Source organism: Carcharhinus amblyrhynchos, chromosome 1 (assembly GCF_965287045.1).
Source record: "Carcharhinus amblyrhynchos chromosome 1, sCarAmb.v2.hapA, whole genome shotgun sequence".
In the NCBI taxonomy this organism is placed as follows: Eukaryota; Metazoa; Chordata; class Chondrichthyes; order Carcharhiniformes; family Carcharhinidae; genus Carcharhinus; species Carcharhinus amblyrhynchos.
In genome coordinates, this window is record NC_137324.1 from 107,427,448 (window position 1) to 107,446,574 (window position 19,127).

At 43.0% G+C, this 19,127-nt stretch overlaps 1 protein-coding gene across 1 annotated transcript; it reads right to left on the minus strand.

Annotated features, from left to right (window-relative positions):
• Positions 1-211: 211 nt before the first annotated feature.
• On the minus strand, positions 212-17,360 carry tmem150c (transmembrane protein 150C). The gene is made up of 5 exons (XM_080215415.1): positions 17,330-17,360; positions 17,149-17,216; positions 6,289-6,416; positions 2,678-2,855; positions 212-408 (listed from the first exon to the last, which is right to left on the minus strand). The coding sequence occupies exons 2-5, from the start codon at positions 17,168-17,170 to the stop codon at positions 212-214; spliced, it is 525 nt and encodes a 174-aa protein (XP_080071541.1). The 5' UTR covers positions 17,171-17,216; positions 17,330-17,360.
• Between the last annotated feature and the right edge of the window lie 1,767 nt (positions 17,361-19,127).

Consider the following 19,127-nt stretch of genomic DNA (forward strand, 5'->3'; position numbering starts at 1 on the left):
ACCTTCACCTACCTGCTGATGAAGTTTATCAGTGATTAAAAATATACCAAAGAAGAGTCTCACCCTAGAACGCAGTTTAAATGTCGAAAGAAATAATCTTGCAGAAATATTGCACAAGTTTTAAAGCATTCAATTTAATGTTCTAAGTAAAAGTTAAGAACATATCCATTAATATTCTGGCCTGTTGAAATGACAATGTCATTATTACTTTTCATTGGAAGTAATCAGATTGGTGCTCAGTGATGATGATCGAGGAAATTGGATTTCGGCCATCACAGCAGCGGATCGTAAATGCAGAAAGTCGAAATTCAATGGAAAACGTTGCTATGAAGAAGATTAAGATCATGGCCAACAACCATTGGCTTTTTGCTGCTTGAAAAACTTTATGATGAGCACTTTGAAAAATATCTATTTACAATATAGTTAAGGAATTCAGCAAATAATTTTAAAGCATTGCTTTTGGCATAAATTATTAATTTTAAAATGAGAAACAAAAACAGACCAATAGCATTCATTTGTGAACATGTAACATCACAAAAATAAGTGGATTTGAGTACAGGAGCAGGAATGTCTTACTGCAGTTGTACAGGGTCGTGGACAAGACCACAGTGGGTGAAAGCTTACTAAAAAATGGCAGAGTTGGTTCCGGTTTCGGCATGAAAAACAGAGTTTTTCCCACCAACAGCCCATTTGCAAGCCAAATCTTATATCTCATTAGTTAACATTTTTATGTCCACGACTATTATGTCACACTTGCGGCCTGTTCTATCTGATTTGCCCATCCCTCAAAAACTTACAACTTAACTGCTCCAACCTTTGGAGAGCTCAATATAAATGGCTCCCCAGCACTTGTTCCACAACAACTGCAGGGGATGGCAGCCAATAAGTCTGCACCTCACTTCTCAGGGGGAGCCCTCATGAGAATATTGGATGAGTGGAGTAGTGATGAGACACTATCCTGCTCCAGGAGATGGCCTTCCAGCAGGGTCGCCATCCCTGCCAGAGATGCACTGGCAGCCCTGGTCAGTGCAAGTGGGTGGCATGGTGGCACAGTGATTAATATTGCTGTCTCACAGCACCATGAACCCAGGTTCGATTCTGGCTTGGGTCACTATTTGTGCAGGGTCTGCACGTTCTCCCCATGTCTGTGTGGGTTTCCTCCAGGTGCTGTGCTTTCCTCCCATAGTCTGAAAGTTGTGCTGGTTAGGTGCAGTGGTCATGCTAAATTCTCCCTCAGTGTACACAAACAGGTGCCAGAGTGTGGCAACTAGGGGATTTTCACAGTAACTTCATTGCAGTGTTAATGCAAGCCTACTTGTGACACTAATAAATAAATGTTAAGTGCTGTGCAGAAGAGGACGTGGCATGTTTCACATTACTCAGCTGGCAAGGGGGCTGGAAGATCGGAACTCAGAAACTCACCAGCACAAATCGCGCTTTCCAAGTCTCCGGATTTTGACCAGCATGACCTCATACCCATTATGTGCAGTTTTGGTCTCCTTACCTAAGAAAGGATATATTTGCCATAGAGGCAGTGCAGTGAAGGTTCACCAGACTGATTCCTGGGATGGCAGGATTGTTGTATGAGGGAATTTGAGTCTAATAAGCCTGCATTCACTGGAATTTAAAAGAATGAGAGGGGATCTCATTGAAACATATTACATTCTGACAGGGCTGGACAGACTAGATGCAGGGATGTTACTTCCTCTGAAACAAAAACAGAAAATGCTGGAAAATCTCAGCAGGTCTCACAGCATCTGTGGAGAGAGAATAGAGCTCTATCCTCTCTCCACAGATGCTGTCAGACCTGCTGAGATTTTTCAGCATTTGTTTCAGATTCTAGCATCTGCAGTATTTTGCTTTTATCTTACTGTTTCCTCTGGCTGGGAGGACTAAAACAAGGTGTCACAGTTTCCGATACAGAGTAAGCCTCAGAGGACAGGAAATTTCAGTCAAGAGGGTGGTAAACCTATGGAATTGTCTACCCTGGGAGGCTGTTGAGATAAAGTCACTGATTATATTTAAGAAAGGATGTGGATAGATTTCTAGATAATATAGGCATCAAGAGGTATGGGATGAGGGCAGGGACATCATGTTGAGATCAGCTAATATCATGTTGAATGATGGAGGAGGCTAGAGAGGCTGAATTTCTATGTTTCTAAAATTATGGACGATCAGCCCTAATAATCAGGTTCAAGTCTAACCACATACAAATTAAAAGTCTGTATCCATTTACAAATTGTATGCAGACAAAGTTTGCAGTGCCTTGTACCAGGGTACAAAATACAACTGAACTGGAATGAGTGTGAAAGAAAAGTTGAAAGATCTTTACATTTAAAACAAATGCTGGAAATGAAATCTGATCAGGCAGCAAGTACAAAGAAAAGATACTGAAAACAGCTGTAAAACTCATATTCTTCTCTCAGGTATCACTAACTAACTCAGCATACTCATCAGACCAAAACTTGGATCACCCTGTTCTGTATGATTATAGATGGTCACAGCATGCAGAGTATTTACCTATTGAACTACCTGTCTGGCATCTAATCAAACTCACCCAGCAAAGTTCTATGATTCAGGGTGTCAGGCAGCCAGGGAACCCCCAACAATAGACAGTTTGATTGCTCTGATTCATTATTCCAATTTCTACTCAACATTCACATGGGCCAAAAGATACACAGGATGATGATTAGAGATACTGCAGTTGCGAGCAATCCACGGAATAGTCCAACTTTGAGTCCTTCATTGTTTATATTTGTCTGGAAAGTCAGAATAACCTGGACCCAGCAGACTAAAGCTCCAAAACCAAAGATCAAAACTGTGCCAGTAGAATGTATACCTGCGGCATTTGAGAGCTGTGAACATCAAAAATCAGGTTATTGTTTAAACACAAAACACACTTCAATTGCTGCAAGTACAATGTCATCAATGCAGAGACCAGTAAAGTCTATGTTAAGATTAAAGACATTGGGTGGAATTTTACCGGCACATCCGGCCAAGGTTCGTACAATCCCATCCAAGGCCAATGGAGAATGCCATTCTACAAGCCTGTTCGATTCCTGGCTTGGGTCACTGTCTGTATGGAGTTTGCATATTCTCCTTGTGTCTGCGTGGGTTTCCTCCGGATTCCTCCCACAGTCCAAAGATGTGCAGGTTTGGTTGATTGGCTGTGCTAAAATTGCCCCTTAGTGTCCTGTGATGTGTAGGTTAGAGGGATTAGTGGATAAAATATATAGGGATATGGGTGTAGGGCCTGGGTGGGATTGTGATTGGTGCAGACTTGATGGGCCAAATGGCCTCTCTCTGTACTGTAGGGTTTCTATAATTCTATGAAGTAAATTGGGACTAACTTGAGAGTTTTCAAATTTATTTTTGTTCAAGGTCCTCATGTTAGATGCTCAATTGTTACAGATGTTTAAGCTTAAGAGCTACTATGTCACAGCTACTTACTGGACAGAACTGTGCCTGAAAATAATGCTTCCTGATCAACTACAGTCTCAATTTGCTAACACTGTTCTTACTTTTTGCAAACAAACCTATTTGCTGCCAGTGTGGAAATCTTCAAAACATTTTATCGTCAGAATGAAGTCAACATTTAAGTACAGAAAATGCTGGAAAATCTCTGCAATTCTGACAGCATCTGTGGAGCGAGAATAGAGCCAACGTTATAAGTCAGTATTTCACAGATGCTGTCAGACCTCCTGAGATTTTCCAGCATTTTTGGTTTCTGTCTCAGATTCCAGCATCCATAGTAATTTGCTTTTATCAATATTTAAAAAGATGCCCAAATAAGGTAGAAGAAGCAAAAAGAAACCAAGGAGTCATTTATGGCTTATTTTGGTTATACTCATCTGAGGTTCACTCAGAGGTAGGCTTACAATGAAACACACAGCGTTGCAGCGGGGGGTCCCGTCCAGTGGGGGGAGGCCATACTAAGAGGTGGCTGTGGGGGCACCAATCAGAGCTTGGAAGGCACCGTTGGGGAGTAATGGGTAACTTGACTAGAGGCCATGGCTGAGAGTGAGAGGGTTGGGCTGGGCTGTATCTGGATTGCTGGGGGCAAGGCTGCTGCCCGGGCTTGAGGGCAGAGGCCAGGACAGGCAAGGTAAAACCAGCAATAGCAGCCAGGCAGCTATCCAGGAGCACACACGGTCGTCGAGGCTCGAGGCCTGACCACCTGAGCAAGAGGTGAACACTGGGCAGTCAGGAGATATGAGGGCTAGGCTGGCAGTCTTTTCAGGCAGCAGCAGGAGTGACTTGATCAGAGGTCAGGGCTGAGAGCAGAGGCCAGGCCAGATAGCCAACAGCCAGCAAGCCACCAACACGCTTCGGTCGTCAAAGGGAGCAGCTGCAGCAGGGGTGACTCGTTTGCAAGACAAGGGCTGAGGAGGGCTGGGCAGATGTGGGGCGAGACCCAGGACCTCACTGGTGGTGGGACATGGCATCATGCAGGGAGTGGGGAGGGGGGGGAGGCTCACAAGGAAGGAGAGCGCGGAGCCCCCAAAAGTGTAAGTCCGCCTCTAGATTCACTTCTTTTTAGATGGAGTAGCTATAATGAGAAGAATGGCCTTCTTCATCTCCATTGATTTATACGAGTCAAAGAAATAGAAATGAAAACAACTGTCTGTTTGAGGTGCCAAAAACAAAGAACCTGGATTTCACAGGACTCTTGAAAATTGCAGATATACATTTTCTGCCGATTAGTTTGGTAAGCTAATGACAGCAGGATGCTGGGCTTCCCAGATCAGTTGAGATTATTTTGGAGGAATATCAGTGGAAATCCCACAGAAATAGCCTTCCCACTCTTGCTCCAGGCTTCCTCCCAATCTCCCAGCAAAGGTACAACAGACCACTGAAGGAGTGAAATTTCAAGTATGACACTTTACCCCCTTTTCTAATGAATTTTCCTTCCCTTTTTTTGATTTTAATAACTCCCTTAGAAACAAGGAAGATAGGAGAAGGAGGAGGCCAATCAGCCCTTTGAGCATGCTCCACCATTCATCACAATCATGGCTGGTCGTCCAACTCAATCGTCTAATCCTCTTTCTCCCCATAACCTTTGATCCCATTTGCCCCAACACGGGAAGGGTCACTCTCCAACAATATGGGCAACACGTGTATCTGTCTAAGTGCATGGTCTCATATAGTGCATTTAAGTTGCTGAGCATAAATCCACAGAATTCCTACAGTGCAGAAGGAAGCCATTCGGCCCGTCAAGTCTGCACCGACTCTTCGAACGAAGCATCTTACCCGGGCCCACTCTCCCCCTGCCCTATCCCTGTGACCCCATGCTTATACCATGACTAATCCACCTAACCTGCACATCTCTGGACTGTGGGAAGAACACAGTAAAAAGTCTGACAACACCAGGTTTTAGTCCAACCTATTTATTTGATAATATACTCGCAAGCTTTCAGGGTTAGCCCCTTCGTCAGGTGAATGGAGAGTTCTGGCCTCAGACAGAGCATATAAAGCACAGACAGTTTAGAGATTACTGATTAGAATGCGAATCCTTACACCTAACCTGCTGTTCAAGTCCTGAAGTGGCTGATAATGTGAGTGGAAGGAGCACTGATCACAGTTTAAAGAGATGTGTATTGTCTCCAGACAGTACAGTAAGTGAGCAAAACCTCACTTACTGTACTGTCTGGAGACAATACACATCTCTTTAAACTGTGATCAGTGCTCCTTCCACTCACATTATCAGCCACTTCAGGACTTGAACAGCAGGTTAGGTGTAAGGATTCGCATTCTAATCAGTAATCTCTAAACTGTCTGTGCTTTATATGCTCTGTCTGAGGCCAGAACTCTCCATTCACCTGACGAAGGGGCTAACCCCGAAAGCTTGCGAGTATATTATCAAATAAATAGGTTGGACTAAAACCTGGTGTTGTCAGACTTTTTACTGTGTTTACGCCAGTCCAACGCCGGCATACCCACATCATGACTACTATCTGTGGGAAGAAACCAGAGCACCCAGAAGAGAACGTGCAAACTCCATAGACAGTCAAGGCTAGAATCAAAATTGGTCTGTGGCGCTGTGAGGCAGTAGTGCTAACCGCAGTGCCACTGTGCCACCCTGTTCAAACTACATTTCCTTGAATGACATAGTAAATTTCTAGAACTGTTCCATATGGGATAATTACCAAGTCCAAGATGTACCTTATACACGCGCACACACACACACATATACACACACAGCTGGTTTGAACTACGAAATGCTTTACTCCAACAGGTATTATTCAGTGAAAGACAGTATATTAATGATAATCAAATTTGACATTATACCTGAAAATTGGCCACTAGAGTCATTCCAAGAGATGTGAAGCTTTGTGTTACCACCCCCAGAATATTTAGCCATGGTTTTTTCAGTAGTGGCTTAAGCTGCACATAACGGAGGATAGCAATAAAAAGCACTGTTGGCGGGAGGAAAGAGTGACAAACAGAAGTGTGATAAAATGGTTTCAGTGATGAGAACTAACATCTGCTCATTTCTGTGCTACCTGTTAGCAAATAGACAGCAAGTTATTCTGAACTCAGTGAACTTTCTGAATAAAATATAACTGAATAATCATGCATATAAATTAGAAAACTGTTCATTAATACACTAGAAAAAGTGACCAGTAATTGTCACACAAAATTATTGCTGTATGCATTTTTAAACAGAGCTGCATATACTGTTATTGTATACAAAAGAGCAGTTTGAAAGCAATTGCTAAAATTCCTTGCTATGTATTTGTATTGATTCTACATTTGTTGTATTAATTTATTTATGTATCCATCAGAAGTGACATCACAGGTTGCTAGTGTGGGAAACTGTAGAGAAGAAGCAGCTGTTGTAAGTGAACACATCTCTGTGAATACAGCTCTGTTATTTTAACTCTTAGTGTCCAGAGTACAGCATATTTCCAATGTACAACATAAAAACTGGCAGCAAGGGCATCGAATGGCATTTAGAACAATCATAGTCATAAAACCCTACAGTCCAGAAAGAGGCCCTTCAGTCCATCGAGTCTGCACCAAACACAGTCCCACCCCCATATTCCTACATATTATACCCACTAATCCCTCTAACCTACACATCCCTGGACACTAAGGGGCAATTTCTTAGCATGGCCAATCAACCTAACCCGCACACCTTTGGACCATGGGAGGAAACCCATGCAGACACAAGGAGAATGTGCAAACTCCACACAGACATTGACCCAAGCCAGGAATTGAACCCAGGACCCTAGAGCTGTGAAGCAGCAGTGCTAACCACTGTGCTACCGTGCCAACCACCCAGGACAAAAGAATTTGCCAAGAAAGGTCCAGGAAGGAAACATAGTAATGAAGTTTTTGCACATGCTCCTGGAACCCAATGGGCTAGCTGGTCGTGAGTAAGAACTCTCCATAGAGCAGTTATAGAGCTCAGTGTGTTTAAAAAGTCTGAAGCTCAGGCAATTGTCTTATTTTAAAAAAAAGTCAGGTAGCTGGTGGAAACACGTTGCTAAGTGCACATATAGGGAACCTCCTTTAGTAAAGAAAATGGCAGGAGTTTTCAGTGTCGCGGGACCTTTGATGAAAATGTGGAACAATGGAGTTTCTATACTGAACGTTTTAACTATTTTGCACAGGCAAGTTAGCTGAAGAATTAGGGTGCTCACTTTCCAGAGTGACGGGGCAGGAAAATGTTTAATCTCCTTCAAAGTTTAGTGCAACCTAAGAAGCCAGACACCAAAACATGTGAAGCGTGATTTTCCCTCCAAAAAACTAAGTGCCCAATGGGCTGGAATATGGGGGTTACAGCACTCTGTGTCCCAAAGAGGCCATCAGGAGATTTTACACTGGTGGGGGAGGCGGGGGGGCGGGCGGGGGGGTGGTGGTGGTGGCGGTGGTGGTAGCCCAGCCCCACCTGAAAGGCTGGCATCAGAGTGTCAAGGAGGTCAGTGTGCATGCACTGATCTCCCAGTATACTGTATACTGATCTCCCAGTATACTATATCCTTGCCTTATCTTCTCTAAATGGTCCTAATAAATGTTTATGGTCAGTGATTACAGTAAAATGTCACTTATGAACATTTTCGTAGAATTTTTTATCCAGAAGATGATGGCCAACCCCATTTCTTGATCTATGAGTATGCCTTCTCTACATCAGTTAGAATCCTTGAAGCATAATCAATGGGCCTTTCTAACTCATCATTCATTTTATGTGACAGCACAGCTCCAATTCCATAAGGAGATACATCATGAGTATGATTTCTGCAGTAGGCCAGAAGTGGACTAAGACAAGTTGACTATAGGGATTGTTTCACTTATCCAAAGGCTTCTTTTTGCTGCTTCCAATACTTGAGTGATTTGATGTGGCTCCAATAACAAAGAATTTATTAAACTAATTTATACAAGATAAAGGTCTGACAGAACACATACACAAGTTTACTCTCTTTTCCTCCCTGGCTCCAACATCCCAGGACATGCGCCTTCGCTCCCAATAGGTGCAACTTCTGGAGCGGCTATTCCATAGGGTCTGGCCAGATCATGTGTCTGCATAGGATCACCCCTTAAATTGACTATGTTACCACGCTCCTTCTCTTCCCCACTTGCTCCCCCTCCCAGCCCCTCCCATCTCTTGCATCCATCTATGATCAAAAACAAAAGAGAAACATTATACATAGACACACAAACACAATATCACATTAGGGACACCAAAGCAAAGCCCATTCACAAAGTCAATTGGTCTGGAGACTTCCAGACTCTTCCTGGAGGCCACAGTTCAACACAAGGTCCCTCAGCAAGCAATAATTCAGTCCAGCAGCAGAAAAAATCAAACTCATCAGCTCAGAGTTGATGCTTTCAATGATGGCTTCTTCCTCTTCGGCCACAGAAGCCTGAGGCTGCCTTGGCTCCACAATGGACACAGGTATACCTGGTTCCACAGCAGGGCACACCAGTTGGTTCTCTAGATCAGGTCCAGTTCTCTTCCTCAAATGATCCACATGTTTTTGCATACAATGACCTTGTACTGCGACATGTATGAAACTGGTTCCTTTCTCTCTACAATTCTTCCTGACACCCAGGCTGGACCACTGACAAAGTTTCTCGCCATGACTAGGTCATTGACCCGGTCATCGACTTCGGATATTCTGTCCCTTTTATTTTGAATTGTGGTGTCCTTTCTGCAAGGCTTGTCTAGCCTCCACCCTCCCCAATAATTACAGAAACACCAAATCCAAGTGAGAAAACAGGCATCACCCCTTTAATAATTCAGCTGGCATAACTCCAGTAGTAGTGTTTGGCCTGGTATTATACGATTACAAGAAAGCACTCAAACGTAAAGTCAGTGGCCTCTCAGCTTGCTTTTTCATGGAAGCTTTAAATGTTTGTACAGCTTGCTCTGCTAAGCCATTCAAGGCTGGTTAGTAAGGAGCTGAACGAAGGAGGTGTATCCCATTTGACTTGACAAATGGGCAGAACTCCTCAGTGTAAATACTGTGTCATTGTCAGACATTAAGACCTCATGGATGCCATGAATGGCAAAAATCTGCTGCAAGCTGTTGACAACGGCTGTTGAACTTTCCACACACCTGACGAAGGAACAGCGTTTCCGAAAGCTTGTGGGTTTACTATCAAATAAACTGGTTGGACTTTAACCTGGTGTTGTGAGACTTCTTATTGTGTTTACCCCAGTCTGAAGCTGGTATCTCCACATCATGATAATGGCTGTGGCCATTGTAGACTTCATTAGCTGAATATCTAGCCATTCTAAATGTGCAAGAATCAAGACAAGGAACATATGTCCTATGAATGATCCAACAAAGTTTATGTGCAAAATGTGACTGGCCAGCATGGCCACTCCCATGGATGCATATTTGCTGGTGGTGGCAATGACTGCTGGGTTTGACAACTTGGGCACCGGCTGTCCTTTCTTTCAATCTCTGTCGATACCAGGGCACCAGACATAGCTTTGGGCTAATGCCCTGATCCAACCTTGTGCATGATGAAGCTCCTGTAGTAAAATCCACCACCTCTATGGTGGCACTATAACACAAGTCCCCACAATGACATGCTATCCTCACGTGTTATCTCCATCCTATCCTATTGGTAGGGTCTGATCTGCTCTGACTTGTTCTAATATCAACTTAGCATCATCCTGTTTAGTATGGAGAATAATAGGTTCCTTTCAGCCCAGAACTTAATTTGGGCAGCTGAGACTGGCAACATCTCTAGCAAGTGCAAGGCCAACACTATTTCTTGTGGTACTGGAAGAAGTAGCTACACGCAGCCAACAACAAAGCTACCCTCGCAGAGCCAATCACTAACACTGGCTTTTTTTTGTTCATTCGTGAGACATGGGTGTCGCTGGCTGACCAGCATTTATTGCCCATCCTTAGTTGTCCTTGAGAAAGTGGTGGTGAGCTGCCTTCTTGAAAGACTGCAGTCCATGTTCTGTGGGTCCAGCAATTACATCCTTTAGGACCCAACCAGCTGGGTCAGTCGTGCTGCTGCTGACATGTGGTGGACTTTGAAATCCCCCATTCAGTACATTTTGAGCCCTTGCCTCCCAGAGTGTTGTTGAACACAGAGGGGTACTGATTCATCAGCTGGAGGACGATGGTGCATGGTGGCCTGTAAGAGATTTCCTTGCCCATGTTTAACCTGAAGCCTTGAGACTTCCTGGAGCCCACAGTCAATGTTAAGAAGTCCCATGGTAACTCCCTCCTGACTGTATACCACTGTGCAGCCATCTCTGCAGGATCTGACTTGCCAGTGAGAAATGATATGTTCAAGAATGGTAATATTGGTTTCTGGGAACAAAGAACAAAGAACAAAGAACAAAAACAGCCCGGGAAACAGGCCCTTCGGCCCAATGAGCCCGCGCCGCCATCTTAACACCACCAGTCCCCCCCTCCACCCATGACCCTTATCTAATGTTTTACCTAAGGTGTGATTCCATTAGAATGACTATGTCAGCCTGTTGCTTTACTAGTCTGTGAGACAACTCTCCATATTTTGGCACTAGTCTCCATATTTTATTAAGACTTTGCAGGGTTGCTGATGCCTTTTCCGATGGTTAGGTCGATGCCAGGTGGGCCGTCCAGTTTCATTTCTTTGTTGAGACTTTGTAGCAATTGATACAACCGACTTGCCAGGCCATTTCAGAGGGCAGTTAAGAGTCAGCCACATTGCTGTGGCTCTGGAGTCACATATAGGTCCAACCAGGTAAGGACAACAGATTTCTTCCCTAAAGGACGTTAGTGAACCAGATGGGTTTTTCCAACAATCACCAATGGTTTCACGGTCATCAGTAGATTCTTAATTCCAGATTTTTTTTATTGAATTCAAATTCCACCACCTGCCGTGGCAGGATTCAAATTCTGGTTCCTAGCACATAAGCTGAGTTTCTAGATTAATGATCTGGCAATAATACCACTAGGCCATTGCCTCCTCTCAGCATAATCCAAACAGAGGCTTATGATCTGATACAATGGTGAAGTGCCTTCCAGATATATAAATGAAGTTTCTTCACCTCAGAGATTATTGCAAAACCGTCTTTGCAATTTGAACGTATTTCTTCTCAGCATCAGATAAGGTTCTTGGTACGAATACAATTGGCCTCTCTAGTCCATCTGACACACAGTCATAGAATCTCTACAGTGCAGACGGAGACCATTTGGCCCACCAGGTTTGCATTGACAACAGTTCCACTATTTCTGTAACTCCTGTTAATTCCCCTGACACCAAGGGGCAATTTAGCATGGCCAATCCACCTAACCTGCACATCTTTGAAGTGTGGGAGGAAACTGGAGAACCCAGAGAAAGCCCACATGGACATGGGGAGAACATGCACACAGTCACCCAAGACCAGAATTGAACCTGGGCCCCTGGTGCTGTTAGGCAACCATGCTAATCATTGTGCCACTGTGACATGGGAAAGGACTGCTCCCACTCCACTTCATGATGCATCACAAGTAATTACCTATGATTTGGTTGAATCAAAGTGTACAAATAGTGTTGAAGACTGTAAGCCTTGCTTTACTTTAGCAAATGCCTCTTTTTGCACCTCTCCCCATTTCTATAGTTGATGCTTCTTCAGAAGCTGATGCAATAGAGCCAGAATCATGGACACATTCTGCAGGAATCTCCCATAATAATTTACAATCCTTATGAATGATTTTAACTCTGACACATTCTTAGGCTGTGGTACTTAGATGGTTTTCACCTCGTCCTCTAGAGGATGCAAACCCATAGCATCCACCTCGAAGCCAAGGTACGTAACCTCATCCTTTTGGAAGATGCATTTATCTTGTTTTAAGTGGATGCCAGCCAGCTTCCTTAAATCTTTTTAGGACCACTTCTAAGTTTGCTCCCTGCTCCTCAGGTGATGCTCTTGTAATTAGGACATCATAAAATATACCATCACTTTGGGTGTGCACTGCAATAAACTTTCTATAGAATGCTGGAAAATAGCACAGTTGATGAGACTCCATGCATTTATGGTGACCAACTTTTGGGAGTCTTCATCCAGCTCCAACTGCTGGTATGCATGATTAAGTTCTAACTCGGTGTACCTAAGGCCCCCTGCTACTTTAGCATAGAGGTCCTTATCCTCGCAATGGGGTATCAATCTACCTGAGCTCCTTGGTCCGCAGATTGAAGTATGGTGACTTCTTACAAGCTGTCCCCAGCATACCCTCTATCTTTTACTCTCGTTATATGCTTTTAAAACTGTACTTTAATTCTTTTAAACTGTCTAATAATGCTCTATTTCAATCTCATAGTAAGTTGATCTTTCTCTATACCTTAGCTATGACTGTAACACTACATTCTGCAGCCTTTCCTTTCCTTCTCCCCTAACTACTCTATAAATGGTATACTTTGTATAGCGTGCAAGAAACAATACTTTTCACTGTATCTCAATATATGTGACAATAATAAACCAAATCAAAAATTCCCACAGTAAGATCTGGCTTCAAATTAGGGACAATGGGCACAGCCCATTCAGTAAATTAGTTTTATGATATCCAAGTCTTCCAATCTTTTTAACTCCACTTCCACTTTATAATTAAGTGCATAAGGCATGGGGTGGGCTCTAAAGAATTCTGCTGTAACCTTGAGGTTCAGGTAAATTCTGGCTTTAGCCCCTTTTAATCAGCCAAATTCTGATGGAAACGTAAGTACCTATTCAGGAGCTCTTGAAAACCTCCATCGTGAACATTCAATGTCTTCAACCGGTCCAATTTTATCTGTTTCAACTAGTCTCAACTCATGAGGCAAAGCCTGTGACCCTCAATCATTGGAACTGGTAACTGTGCTGACTGGTTCTTATAGGATACTGTTATTGCAACTGACCATACTGTCTTCAGCGTCTCTTTCATATAGGTTGATAAAATGGCTTCTAAACAACTCAACCCAAGGGTTGAAGACTTTTCTTGGAGATATCTGAATGCTTGTTCACTGACTGTGGCTGTAGCTCCAGTGTCTACTTCTATCTTTAAGAAATCTGTCATTGACCATCAGGACTATCTCAAAAGGTTGCACCTTGTTTTCAACCTGGTTTAAAGTATAAGTTACTGATCCCTTGTTGGGTTCCTCAGCCAGTTTTTTTAACCTTAACCACTGATTTTTTTTGTGTTCTGTTCTGTCTGTTTTAGTCTGCACCAAGCCTTCAAATGACCCTTCATTTCACAGCGAAAACATGTATAATTTTTGCACTTTCCTGAGAGTGCTCCCTCCACATTGAAAGCACGTTTGCATCCCAGGTGCTATACTACCCCTCTGCTGCACCCTCTCTCTGATTGTTCCTCACAGCAGCTGTTCTGGCACAAATGGTTGACCTCATTGGGCATGCCTTGTAATTTACTTATGCTTCGCTTGGCACATTTTGTTGTCTAGGCCACATCTACAGCTTTTTGCAAAGATATTTTAGTCTCAGCCAGCAGCATTTTTGTATCGTGAGACTATTGATCCCACAGACTAAACAGTCTCTAAACATCTCCCCCAAAGCTGAGCCGAATTCGCAGTGCTCTGCTAAATGTCTCAACCTTTTGTTTTTCCTCCACAGTGATCTAGTTAGCCACAAAGAAATAATGCACCCTTTCGATATACTGCCCAACAGCTCTCAACTTCTGGATCAAATGGTTCTATCTTCACAATTAAAGGCATCTTAAAAGGTATTCCTTTGATTATCAATTTCCTCCCTCTTTAACTGTGCACTGTGATTTCCTGACGAGTGTAGTTTTTCCTCGTTGCCAGTGTAGTAATTTAGAGACAACTTAATGCAGCTCCGACAACAAAAATTCATCAGACTGATGCAATATATACAAGATAAAAGTCTGACATAATGTATGCACAGGTCTACTGTCTGCTCCCTGGCTTCCACTAAATCTTTGGTGTTTTTAATAATGCATGTAGAGGTGTCAAAATTGAAGATAAGTTTGGAAGGAATCTTCGATAATAATTTACCATTCCAAGGAATGATGTATTCTTTGGGGCTGGTGCTTCTTTAGTGGTCCTAATTTTATCTTCCACTGGAATCAATCCTTGTGCATCCATTCTAATGCCCACATAATTCATCTCATTCACTTCTCTCCCTTTAACCTTACTCCAGCTTTTTAGAACCTTTTCGAAACCTCTTTCAGGTTGGTTATGTACTCCTCACCCATGGAAAACAACTGGCCCAGATGGGGCACCTGGATGAGCAGTCAGACCAGCTAGCAGGGGTATTTGCAGACATTTTCAAACTCTCATTACCATAATTTGAGGTCCCTATCTGCTTCAAGAAAACAACCATCATCCCAGTACCAAAGGAAAGCCAGGCAATGTGCCTTAATAACTATCTTCTGGTGGCCCTGACATCCATCATTATGAAGTGCTTTGAAAGGTTAGTCATGGCATGCATCAATTCCAGTCTTCCAGATTGCCTGAATGTGCTACAGCTTGCCTGCCACCGCAAGAGGTCCACAGCAGACGCCATATCCCTAACTCTGCACTCAACCCTGGAACACCTAGATAACAAACACACCTGTGTCAGACTCCTATTTATCAACTACAGTTCAGCCTTCAATACTATTATTCCAATGAAACTCATCTCCAAACTCCGTGGCCTGGGATTTGGTCCCTCCCTCTGCGACTCAATCTTGAACTTCCTAACCCACAGACTGCAGTCAGTAAGGATAGGCAACAAGGCTTCCTCCACGATCATCCTCAACACGTATCCCACAAGGCTTCAGCCCCCTACTATACTCCTTATACAGCTATGAGGCCAAATTCACCTCTAACTCGATTTTCAAGTTTGCCGACGACACCACCGGAGTGGGTTGGATCTCAAACAATGATGAGACAGAGTACAGGAAAGAGACAGAGAGTCTGGTGAACTGATGCGACAGTAATTTCTCCCTCAATCTCGACAAAACAAAGGATAGTCATTGACTTCATGAAGTGTAGTGGAAGACATTTCCCTATCTACATCAATGGGGATGGCGTAGAAATGGTTGAGAGCTTCACGTTTTTAAGTGTCCAGATCACCAACAACATGTCCTGGTCCCTTCTATGCCAACACTATAGTTAAGAAAGCCCACCAACGTCTCTACTTTCTCAGGTGACTAAAGAAATTTGGCATGTCCGCTACAATTCTCATCGACTTTATAGATGCACCATAGAAAGCATCCTTTCTGGTTGTATCACAGCTTGGTATGGCACCTGCTCTGTCCAAGAATGCAAGATACTACAAAGGATCATGGACGAAGCCCAGTTCATCACTCAAAACAGCCTCCCACCTATTGACTCCATCGACACTTCCTGCTGCCTCTGAAAAGCAGCCAGCATAATTAAGGACCACATGCACCCTGGACATACCATCTTTCACCTTCTTCCACCGGGAAAAAGATACAAAAGTCTGAGGACACATAACAACTGACTCAAGAACAGCTTCTGCCATTAGACTCTTGAATGGTCCTATCTCACATTAAGTTGATCTTTCTCTACATCCTAGCTATGACTGTAACACTACGTTCTGCACTCTCTCCTTTCCTTCTCTATGTATGATATGCTTTCTCTGTATAGTGCACAAGAAACAATACTTTTCACTTTAAGCTAATAATTGATAATAAATCAAAGCAAATCAAAATGGTTCCTGTGATTAGCATATCATCCAAGTAAACAATCACTTTAGACAAATATTGCAATTGGCCCTCCATTGTGCATTAAAAAATTGCACAAGCAGACAAGACTCTAAGTGGCAATCTGGTGTACTGGTACAGGTCCTATGTGTGTTAATAATGATGAATTCCCTGGAAGAATCATCCATTTCCAACTGCTGCTATTCATGACTCATTTTAAGCTTGTTGTATGTTAGACCCCCAGCCAAACTTGCATACAAGCCTCTATTTCAGGTATTGGGTACCTATGTAATTTCGCTGCCCTGTTTACTGTGACTTCGCTTTGCATATTCATCTGACTTTATCTGGCTTGACTACTGGCACAATGGGAGCTGCCCACTCCACAATTATACAGGCTTTATGATGCTCAAATCTTCTAATTGTCTTAGTTCAGTCTTCACCTTCTCATGCAATAAGGCATAGGTCTGACTTTATGGAATTTTGGTGTAGCTTCCAGATCAACATAAATTTTAGAATTTTCAATTTGGAATTTGCCCAATTCAATCTGTAACTATCTTGCAATTGTGTCTTTGCCTAGATACCTATCTCTCCATTCTGAACCTATGTCTCCACCGACCTAATGAAGAAGCAGCACTCTGAAAGCTCATGATTCCAAATAAACCTGTTAGACTTTAATGTGATGTTGTGAGACTTCTTATTGTGTCCACCCCAGTCCAACGTTGGCATCTCCACGTTATGCACAGGAAATGCTCCAAATAACTCTCCGCCAACATACGGTAGTCACAGTCTATTTTGTAATTATTGCCTCTGAAAATACTTAAAAGATGCCTATTTATAATACAGCTTTTGACATGACTGATATAGCATAGAACAGACCTCATACATTGTTTAGCCACTTTACAATAAACTTAACTAAAACCAACTTTCTTTCCTCCTGAAGAAAAATGTTAGAAATTTTAAAGAGGATACAATTATTAAAATGAAAGGAAATTGATGCAAATGGGAGTTGCACAGCAGAAAGAATGTCAAACATATAAGGTTTCATTCCTACCTAGAGATGCTGTCACATTCATGACTAGGCCAAAAACACAGCTTTCTGGTGGCTTGTCAGCTGCATTACTTAAAAGAAAAATGTCAGTGAATTTTCATCCCAGCAGCAAATAGTGTACATAAATGTGTATAGGCTAATGGGAGAAGCAGAGGTGCATTGAATAGAGGAAAATCTACTGTACCTTATGAAAGGAGGGTGTAACTTACAGGTCTTTTGCCTAGATTCAACACAAACCAGTCAGAAAGAAGATTTTAAAGTATTTGTTTACAATTTTTGTATTATAAATTTACATTTAACATCATTTTCTCCTATTGGTGTCAGCGCAGCTTAATTAATGGCCATCAATACAAAATAGTCAACAAGAAATCAGATAGGGAATTCAGAAAACACTTCCTTATTCAAAGAACTATAGAGCCTTAGAAAGGTTACTGCACACAAAGAGGCCTGAATAATTCAGTCCATCATGTCTGCACTGGCCAAAACTAAAGAATAAAAAGACTACCTAATCCACACCTATGTTGTGGAGATGCCAGCATTGGACTGGGGTGGGCACAATAAGAAGTCTCACAACCACCAGGTTAAAGTCCAACAGGTTTATTGGTAGCACAAGCTTTCAGAGCACTGCCCCTTCATCAGGTGAGTGAAGGATTAGGTTCACAAACAGGTCATAAAGAAACACAGACTCAATTTACAAGATAATGGTTGGAATGCGAGTCTTTTAAGACTTGATTATCTGTAAGGTACAGACAACGTGCGAGAGAGGATTAAGTACAGGTTAAAGAGGTGTAAATTGTCTCCAGACAGGACAGTTAGTGAGATTATGCAAGCCCAGGCAAATCGTGAGGATTACAGATAGTGTGACATGAACCCAAGATCCCAGTTGAGGCTATCCTCGTGTGCAGAATTTGGCTTTCAGTTTCTGCTCAACGATCCTGCATTGTTGTGTGTCTTGAAGGCCACCTTGGAGAACGCTTATCCAAAGGTCAGAGGCTGAATGCCCTTGACTGCTGAAGTGCTCCCCGACAGGAAGGGAACACTCCTGCCTGGTGATTGTCGAGTGGTGTGCATTCATCTGTTGTCATACAGCCTGCATGGTCTCGCCAATGTACCATGCCTTGAGACATCCTTTCCTGCAGCATATCAGGTAGACAACACTGGTCAAGCGCAAGAGTGTGTACCATGTAACTAGTCTGGTGAATGGTGCTCTCACATGAGATGATGACATCCATGTCGATAATACGGCACATCTCACAGAGTTTGCTGTGGGAGGGTTGTGTGGTCTCACGGTCACTGTTCTCCTGAAGGCTGGGTATTTTACTGCAGACAATGGTCTGTTTGAGGTTGCGCGATTATTTGAAGACAAGTAGTAGGGGTATGGGGATAGCCCTGGTGCGATGTTCGTCTTCACTGATGATATGTCGAAGGCTCCAGAGTAGACGTTGTGCTTCTCTGCTCTGGGGAAGTACTGGATGACTAAGGGTACTTTGTCCACTGTGTCCTATGTTTGTCTTCTGAGAACGTCGGTGCAGTTTTTCGCTGTGGTGCGTCAGAACTGTCGATCGATGAGTCAAGCGCCATATCCTGTTCTTGTAAGGGCATTTTTCAGCATCTGTAGGTATCTGTTGCGATCCTCCTCATCTGAGCAGATCCTGTGTATCCAGAGGCCTTGTCCATAGAGATTGACTTCTTTAACAAGTTTAGGGTGGAAGCTGGAGAATTGGAGCATTGTGAGGCTATCCATGGGCTTGCAGTACATTGAAGTCCTTGATGGAGATGCATGTGTCCAAGAATGCAACCGATTCTGGACAGTAGTCCATGATGAGTCTGATAGTGGGATGGAACTTGTTGCTATCATCATATAGTTGTTTCAGTGATTGTTCACCATGAGTCCAAAGGAAGAAAATGTCATCGATATATCTAGTGTATAGTGTCAGTTGAAGGCCCTGTGCAGTGAAGACATCTTGTTTGAACCTGTGCAT